Source organism: Dipteris shenzhenensis, chromosome 10 (assembly GCF_047967505.1).
Source record: "Dipteris shenzhenensis isolate YYH24624 ecotype China chromosome 10, Dip_SZ_1.0, whole genome shotgun sequence".
NCBI classification, from domain to species: Eukaryota; Viridiplantae; Streptophyta; class Polypodiopsida; order Gleicheniales; family Dipteridaceae; genus Dipteris; species Dipteris shenzhenensis.
This window is the reverse complement of record NC_141605.1, coordinates 6199950-6209107: the sequence shown is the minus strand read 5'-3', so window position 1 is coordinate 6209107 and position 9158 is coordinate 6199950. Positions and strand designations below refer to the sequence as shown.

Sequence of the window (9158 nt, the reverse complement as noted above, 5' to 3'; positions counted from 1 at the left end):
GGGATAACTTTATAGTTATCACTAACTCTAGGGAGAACAAGGAAGATGACCCATACTTTGTGTTGTAGTGTACCAAGCCCAAGCACAAGTTTGAGGAAGCATTTAAGGATCATGGAGGAACAAGCTATTAGAAGTGGGATGTAGTAGTTGGAGTTGTCTGGTACAAATAAACATCCAAGAGAGGCTACAATTACAAACTGTTACATAAGAGTCCGCAAACATTTGTGTACTCTCATCTAGTAAGAGCTATTGAGTTCTAGTTGCAAGCTATGCCTAGATAAAAGAAGGGTGAGGGTATCTTTAAAATGGATTTAAACATGCATGAACACATCATGGGATGTCTTGGAGTAGTGGACGACTAAGACAGTACAAGAAAATGCATTCTAAGGAAAATGTATTCTAATTATCTTGGAAAAATGTATAAATCCCAAACCCACCGCACTGGTTTTACAACCAATGTGCTTGTTTTATGTAAATCCCAAATAGGGAATCCCCATCGCACTTGTTTTACAACACCTACACTTGTTAAATGTAAATGCCAAATAGTAAATACCTATTGAGCTTGTTTTACAACAACCACTGATCCACCATATTGTTTTAGTAATCCCAAACAGTTGGATCTATTCTAGTCTTACAAATGTGTGTGTGTGTGTGTGTGTGTGTGTACATAGTTGGAATGCTACACAAATATGGTGTCGTGTTCTCTATCATCCAAATGTAGAATTGATATGTGCATTGCACTGACCTAGACTCTAAGTTAGCAAGTAGATTGGCATCATTCGTACAAGGAACAAACAAATTTCTATACATGATATGCACTAGAATTGATATCTGCTTGCTGACTACCGATGAGCACTTTGTATCTCATCTTGTTCTTGAAATCATTAATTTTTGGCAAAATCTATGACAGAGACAATAGTGTCATGGAGAAAATTGGCAAAGCACTTCCTGAATAGCTTATCTTACCAACTGGCCATGAAATTGTAGAGCACATATTTTTGGATGGATTGAACCAAGTGCTCTACAAGCTCCGTTGGTTAATGCTCCTATATGATAGTAGCCATCTCTTTTTCTACAATCCTAAACATTTGTTCAACTCTCCCCCATTTTAGAGCAGTAGAGTTGTCTTCCCTCATTTCATTTGGGCAGACATCATGAGAATAGAGTCGAGCGCAGATTGTTGCAGAAGCATCACATGGCTCAGTGTGAGCGAGGGAGGGTCACTGGCAATGGCGGCTAACGACGGTGTGGTTGAGCCATAAACGCTGGCAGCTAGCTACTAGAATAGGCCAACAAAGTGATAGCTATGACCACACATGGCAAGATTGAATAGATGGGGTAGAGCACAAAGATGATGATGTGGCACAACACATGGCCATCAACGAACAAAGAAAGAGAAGGCTGCCAGTGCAGGAGAGAGAAAGAGAGAGAGAGAGAGAGGGCCATGTGGATGGAGGGAGGTATATTATATATTGATATATATATTTTTATTTATATACATACACATACATACATAGATATATATGTACGTACATACACACACACACACAAATATACATACATACATACATACATACATATATATATATATATATATATATTTATCTATGTATATATTTAGACACACCGAGCCCCACCTCCGCCCTTGAGAAGACATGGCTACCAGTGTGGCTGACAGTATAGCAAACACTGCTGCGGCACAAACAGTCATCGTACATCAGTGAGTGCAGTGTGACACATGGTAGTAGGTCAATCACAGACATGTGGAAACACAATAGAGGAAAAAATAAAGCTGACGGTGCTGGACACGCAAGAGATGGCGGTGCTACAGAAGTAAATGCCTAACACTTCAACGGCTAACACAGAGAGAGAGAGAGAGAGAGAGAGAGAGAGAGAGAGAGAGAGACAGACAGACAGAGAATAACACACACACAGAGTACGAAAATCCTACCAAAACTTGTGAAGCTTGAGAGAGAGAGGGGTGTAGGAAAATCCAACCAAAACCTTCCATGAGTCTCAAGGAAGGCAACGGGTCCTAGGCCCCCACTTCCTAGCCATGCCACAGCCTTTCCACAGTCCAAAAAAAGGGTAGGACTGATGAAAAGTGGATGCATCACCTTAATATATCCAATGACTACAATTTATGATTATAGATTATGGGAATATTCTGAGTTTCCAATTCGAGGGGTTTGGGCCATACACAAAGGCACCTATTTCCAACAAGGGGGGAGGAAGAGAGAGAGAGAGAGAGAGAGAGAGAGAGAGAGAGAGAGAGAGGGAGGGAGGGAGGGAGGGAGGGGGAGAGAGAGAGAGAGAGAGAGAGAGAGAGAGAGAGAGAGAGAGAGAGAGAGAGAGAGAAAGAGAGAGAGAGAGAGAGAGGTATGCTCCAAGGTGTAGGAGCACCTAGAGTACGATCAAATACTACATGCCCCATGCCGTATTTGGAGGCTTTTGGGGTGACTGTCATAGTGACCTTCTTGAAAATTCCTAAAATTAAGAAGGTGATTGACTCTTTCTAGTCCACAAGATGGGCCCTGAGTTGTTTTTTAAGTGTTGCAAAAGATCAAATTTCCTTCTTTACCACACAGAGAGAGAGAGAGGATCTAATCATAATTGAGTATACTGTCTATTGAATCCAAGACATAGGCTATATCCCAATTTGCAATTTGTTGGCAACTTCTCTTGCTATTCAACCTACGGTTGCTTGCTTCTTTCATTGAATGTCAAACATTGAATCTAGTGTGAACAATCTCTCAACCTTGCCACCTTTTTGACAAAATCAGCCCGAATATAGTGAGTTGGAGATTCTTACCACTTAGAATGGAAGCAATAATAACCTCGTTAAATAAGCGCATTTAGACATTTCGTAGGAAGCTACTTATCTTTTTTTGCAAGGATGGCTTCATCAATGACAGCTTCAACCAGCTTCCTAAATTTCATTGGTCAATCAAGCCAAGTCTTTCTTGCAAGGCTAGAAATGAGTTCACACAAAGTGTGTTGACCCTTAAGCCTAGGTGAGAGACATTCAGAATGCCTTGACAACTAACGCAACACCTCGATGGGAGATCCATTGATAAATGGGCATCAAACAAGGTTACCACAACCAAGATTTGGAAGCAACAATGCCCCACTATGGGAACATTGCCAACACAAAGTAGTTACGAGCTGCAAGAACCTGCCATGTAGAAAAATCCAAAATGCCATGTGTCATAAGGAAGGTGCTGAGTATGGGGGGTACTAGGCCCCTACATCCTATTCACACCGCAACCTTTCCACATTCCAAAAAGACGGCAGGACTAATGAAAAGGGATTGCAACACCTTAATATATCCAAGGACTACAATCTTTCATTATAAGTTATGGGATTATTCCAAGTTCCCAATTGTCAACGTGTCATCTGCATGCATTACCATTCGAGAGGTCTGAAAGGAGTGCTGTAAGACGTAGTAGTTATGCGGGGTAGTAGAACTCAAACTAGGAAAGAGACATGCAAACACACACACACACACACACACACACACACACACACACACACACACACACACACACACACACACACACAGAGTTTATAAGATATATATATATTTTTTTAATATTTAGAGTTTTGTGTGTGTGTGTTTTTAGAAGTTTGGTTTAGTGAAAGGCAATTGGAATTTCTTGAATATTTGTGTGTGTGTGTGTGTGTGTGTGTACGTGCGCGCATGTTGGTATGTATGTATATATTTTTTGCAAACCTTAAATTTTATTAAAGGCAATCTATGATCGCAACTTTGAGACTGAACAGAGAGGGTCTCTAGCCTGTCGTAGACAGGTCAGGTTACTTTAGGACAATTGTTGGTGTTTGACCTAAACCAATAGGGTGAAATATTGCATGATTTTCCAACCACCGGGCTGGAAGGAAATAAGATAATGCAAAACCAAAAGAACAAGGTCACGTCAAGTTGCCTTTGAACAGTGTAGGTTGCAGGGCATTTGGAGGAGAATGTACTTTGCAGGGCGACAGATTGGAGATGCACTTTAGTATTTAAAGATTTACAGGATGGGAGGTAAAATTTTCAAAATTCTATAGGGACACCAAAATTTTTAGCGGTCGTGATTGCCCCCCTCCCGCGATACACATCAGAAAAATTGGATGTATTGGTTGCCTTCAAGCAAGTGTAATACGGCCCAAATTGCTTCAAAGGAAAAATAGTCCAAAGCGCATGCTATCGGGTTTGATGCTATATATTATGAAAATGCAATGATGTTTGACATGCTTATGAGCCATATAGCAAGCAAGTACATGGAAAAGGAACCAATACAAAATTGTAAATAGTGTTGAATTTATTAAAAGATCTTTGCACATGCACAAATTGCACTTTTCAAATTGTTTTCTTCTAGGGTGAATCTAGATACCAATATCACCAACTATCAATGTTTTAAGACTATCATGCGATAGTCCAACTAGTTTGAATTCTAGATTTTTAATACGTTTTGGTTTTCAACAAATCAAGAAAAAGCTATGGAGATGCCCAATGGATGTGTATAAATTTAGCACAACATTGGAGGCCCCTTAAACCATACCTAAGGTTCTCAATTATGTGTGTCACTGGGTTGAGGAGAAGCTTAAAGTAGTGTAGTTTTGAACAAAATTTTGATGCTTTGGACAAAATTTTGGCTACATATATGTGCAGAACAAAATTTTGATATTTTTGAATTAATTGTTATATCCTATACTCTTCACGATACATGCTTCACCTACAACATAACACTTTCAATGCTTATAATTTTTGGAGTTCCAAAGGTGTAGAGGTCACATTATAGATCATGAGGTGCATACTTCAAAGCTACGTGGCATGAAAGTGGATTTTCTTGAAGTAATAATCTTCTTGAAATGTTTGACTGGTGTAATAATTAGATCCTTTGATGCAATGAAAAAATATTTACAAATGTAGTTAGCTCAATCAATTCATCAAACTAAAAAAAGGGGTGGATTTCATACAAATATCTAGACGTTGTCTAGAACCACAAAATATAGATAGCAAAAAGAAGTTGTTTTGGAAAGCATTGGACCAAGTAACAAAATCTGTACTGGTGTGTCTCAGTGTTGGTCTCATATTTTTGTTAATTCAACATTGTTTGGAAAATTGAATCTAATTTTGAAGTTGATAGTTTTCTTATTATGCCTTTAAAAAGTTAACCTTAAGATATTTATTGTTTTCTAAGAAAATCACATATTAATGAATTAGGTGCTTTTAGTTGTCAACCCAACATTCAAACATCATCAGTCGATTTTAATATCATGAGCCTTCATAATAATAGGTTTGTTTTAGTAATATGGTACCCACCATAATTATCAAAAAGTTAAGATGGCTATAGTAAAGATTTATGTAGTTAATATTGCTATTTAAGGCTAATCTTAGTTACAAAACCACTAAATCTCCACCACCAAAGCTAAGCTCTTCATATCCCTTAAAAATCATAAAACCTTCTCCTCTATCTCTCTCTCCACCTAAGCCACCCTAAATACCTTGCATGATGAGGACCAAAAAAATGAGAAGAGAATTGATATCAAGGAGCATCATATCTAGACAAGAATAGAACTGTTGAGCAAAGATATAAAGAGGGAGAAGAATACACACCTATTAAAAACATCGTAGAGAAAGAAAGTGACGTGAACACTAACACAAAGTCCATGAGAAAAGATCAAGAGGAAGACACTTAGAGAAATGAGGATATTTCTTCAACAGATGATGAAACCCAACAAAAAACACTAACAAGTCAATAGGGGGAGAAGGAGAACCCTCTTGGAGCCATGCTTAGGAAGACATGGAAGTGATGTCAAGAGGAATAGAGACTACTTAGACCTCTTTTGGCTCAAACTACAAGGCCACAAATTCATCCACAACAAGTGTCGTAGGGTAAAACCACCTAAGTTCCCAAAAGCAAGGTATTTGATTGGAGGAAAATCTCTACCGTAGAGGGGTAAAAAGCCAATGGTGCCAAAGCAAGGAAGAAAAAAACCTAGTGAAGGAGGTGGTGAAAGTAGTCACAGTGGTAGAGAAAGTGGAGATGGTATTGGTGGTGGAAACCCGGGGGGTCCACTATATGTAAAAGCCTATCTTTTAAATCCTTTCTCTATTATATTGTATGATTAGAAGACACCCTTTTTGTACAAAAATGTATAATATTAGGAACAAAATTTTTTAAGGATACCCCACTATAAGTATATTTTTGTTCAAAACATGATTTAAAAATGTGCTTAACTTGAACTCACATGATAGTCGCATTTTTCCTAGGTAACGCCCCTAAGAATGGAGTTCCTGGAAGGCAACAATGCAAGAAATCAAAAGTGAAAGCATTGTATGGACCAAAAGAGCATGGAGCCATTGGTTGCAAGAGTTATTTGTTCATTTGGTGAAGGAGATGTTGGTGAACTGAAAGGAAAGCATGGAGTGAACACATACTGAGAATTCTTGCTTATTGGAATGAAGAAAGGTGAGGTCATTAAGTAGGCACCTCTTACATGATCACTGACATCACTGATGACCTCTGAGCTCCACTATCATCTCCTTAATCTGCTCCTAGATTCTCTCAATCATCCTATGTGGCTTCTACCACCACCTAACAGTGCTTATGGGCACCTAACTGTGCCTCTAGCACACACACATAGAAACCAAGGTGTGCTTGGGGCATACACCTTGAGATATCCCATCATACCCCCCCTCGAGGGAACGCCTCAAGCTATGTCAAGGATACACCTAGTCTCATAGTTTCTCATGCCATCTCATGGTGGTTAAGGATAAATCTATGGCTAGGTTCTCATGCTAGCAAGGGGTTCCCAAGGGTGTGAAGTAAACAAAAAGGATACAAAAGACCTTCCAATGGTTATCTCCCCTTCTTGGTGTGCCTATGAAGGTGTTTCCATTGCTTGCTTTGGCGCATTGCTAGATAAGGGGATTGCATGGAGTTGGTTTGGGGAAGTTTTTTCTTGGTTTTTTGTTATGGGATGGGGGATTCTTGGTAGGGGTTTCGATCTGAGGCCTTTTGGAAGCGGAGGAGGTAAGACCATTTGGACAAGAGTGCGAGCATAGGATGTTGAAGTGGGTCAAAAAATTTTGCAACTTGCCACAAACCTCCTCCATCTCTATGGTGCCATTTATGTGCCTCCCCAGCATGACCACTCGTTTCATTAGCAGAAAACTGTCCACGACCAGAAGCCGCAGCAGTCTAGAGAACTGTCGCGCGGGTGAACGCAGTAGACGGGCGTCTAGACTTTGAGAGGGCTGCTTAAAGGGATTGAGAGGACATGCGCATCAATGGCAAACACGAACAGTTAATGCTAAAAGCAATGGAGAAAACGAATGGGAAAGAAGGGAGACTTGCTGGTTGAGAGAGACAGGGTGTCAAAGGTGATGGAGATCTGAGGTCCATGGGGGATTCTTGGTAGGAGTTTCAATCTAAGGCCTTTTGGAAGCGGAGGAGGTGAGGCCATTTGGACAAGAGTGCGAGCATAGGATGCTGAAGTGGTGAGGTTGGCAAGGAGGAATCTTCTGCATCATCTGGGTCTGAAATGCCCCACATAGAGCTCGCTCTCCCCCTTAATCAATAAATTTTGTAGCTTGCGGCACACCTCCATCTCTATGGTGCCATTTATGTGCCTACCCAGCATGACCACTCATAAGGCCTGCCCTAGATTCAAAAAGGAAGATGTGCAGTGGAGAAAAGAGGGCGGAGATGATGAATTGAAAGCACCTGAGAGAGAGAGAGAGAGAGAGAGCGCATGTGGAGAATACCAAGTGGATAGTAAAATCATTTCAGATTTTTTGAAAATTGAAAATGTCTATTTTCGCTTTGTTGAAGGTTTTAGTATTGGAATTTGGTACCCAAAAAAGTTTTTGCTTGTCCTTTTACTAATACAAATTGGCTTAACTCTCATCAAAAGTATGAGAGTGTCAACTGTAAAGAGCATGAAGAGATGAGAGAGCTTCCCCCCAAAAAAAAATTGAAATTGCAAATCAGCAAAGGAAGGAGGCCAAGCTGGGACGAGAAGCTTCCGACAGCTTTGCCAAATCTGCTGAATCACTCCATGGCAGTCCTTCAGGAGAATCGTAATTCCATGGCTTCCTCGCCTGTCAATCGCTCAACCATCCCCTCCCTGCCTTGCTGCCTCGCTTCAGACAATCTCTCCAGGTATCGTTCTACATCTTTCCTGCGTTTCTGCGATTCCTCCATCTTCAATCGGTTTCCTTCCCCTCCTGATCGTCCTTTGGGACCTTTTTTAGCCCTAGTCACAGCATTGACTCACAGCAGCACCCGCTTTCCGGTGATGAGGCCGAGAGCGTGTATAATAAGGGCGAGGAGGTCTCGGAGACTGAACTTCTAATCGCAGGGGTGCTGGCTGCAATGAAAAGTTGCCAAGTTTCTGATCCGAAAGGGCACTCGGGGAATCATCGATCTCTTGAGGAGGTGGCATCGACCAGCACCGCATCTGCTAAGCCTCGGCGCGGGAAGAATCACCCATCGTCCGATGTGGCAGCGTCATCGAGTTCGGGGCGTGAGAATCGCAATCAGGAAAACGAGCAACCTGTAAGTCTTCAGACCTATGACATTGAGGATGAAAGGGTTTGCCCCAGGTACAGGTATTTGTCGGAGCTGTAGAGACAAAACAACGATGAATTCTTGTAATCTCTGTTTTCTCACTGAGGACAACATGCGGAGGTTCTTCCGTTTGTATGTACGATGAACAAGATAGTAATACGCAGGGGAAGTCCCGACAGAAAAGTTCTACTAGAACTGATTTAGATATAGAAACTGTATATTCCAATATGAACCATTCTGTCAAAGAACGGCATCAGGGTTTTGGCAAAGAATTTCTGTTCGTTCCTGATTTGAAGCTTTGTGAAGGTGATTTATGTTTGTCGCAATTCTTTCGTCTTTCCTGATTTGAAGTGGGGAGATCAGTATGTAACTCTGATACTGCATAATGTGTAGAGGGGGGTGTGTGTGTGTGTGTGGAGAGAGAGAGAGACTTTGGAGCCTTGTCTTCCAATGTCGAATAACATGTAGAGACTGAACAGGAGGATTCTCTTCCAACGTTGAAATTTTTTGAACTCTTGGCAGTTTGGCTGTTACAACGGCTAGCTACCTCACATCAGGTATTATCAATATTTGCCACGA

At 40.9% G+C, this 9158-nt stretch overlaps 1 protein-coding gene across 1 annotated transcript; it reads left to right on the top strand.

Moving 5' to 3' along the window:
• The first annotated feature begins 4513 nt into the window (after positions 1-4513).
• On the top strand, positions 4514-8851 carry LOC147897325 (uncharacterized). Its single transcript, XM_087380847.1, has 4 exons — positions 4514-4521; positions 5205-5310; positions 7924-8171; positions 8264-8851. The coding sequence occupies exons 1-4, from the start codon at positions 4514-4516 to the stop codon at positions 8637-8639; spliced, it is 738 nt and encodes a 245-aa protein (XP_087236973.1). The 3' UTR covers positions 8640-8851.
• The last annotated feature ends 307 nt before the right edge of the window (positions 8852-9158 follow it).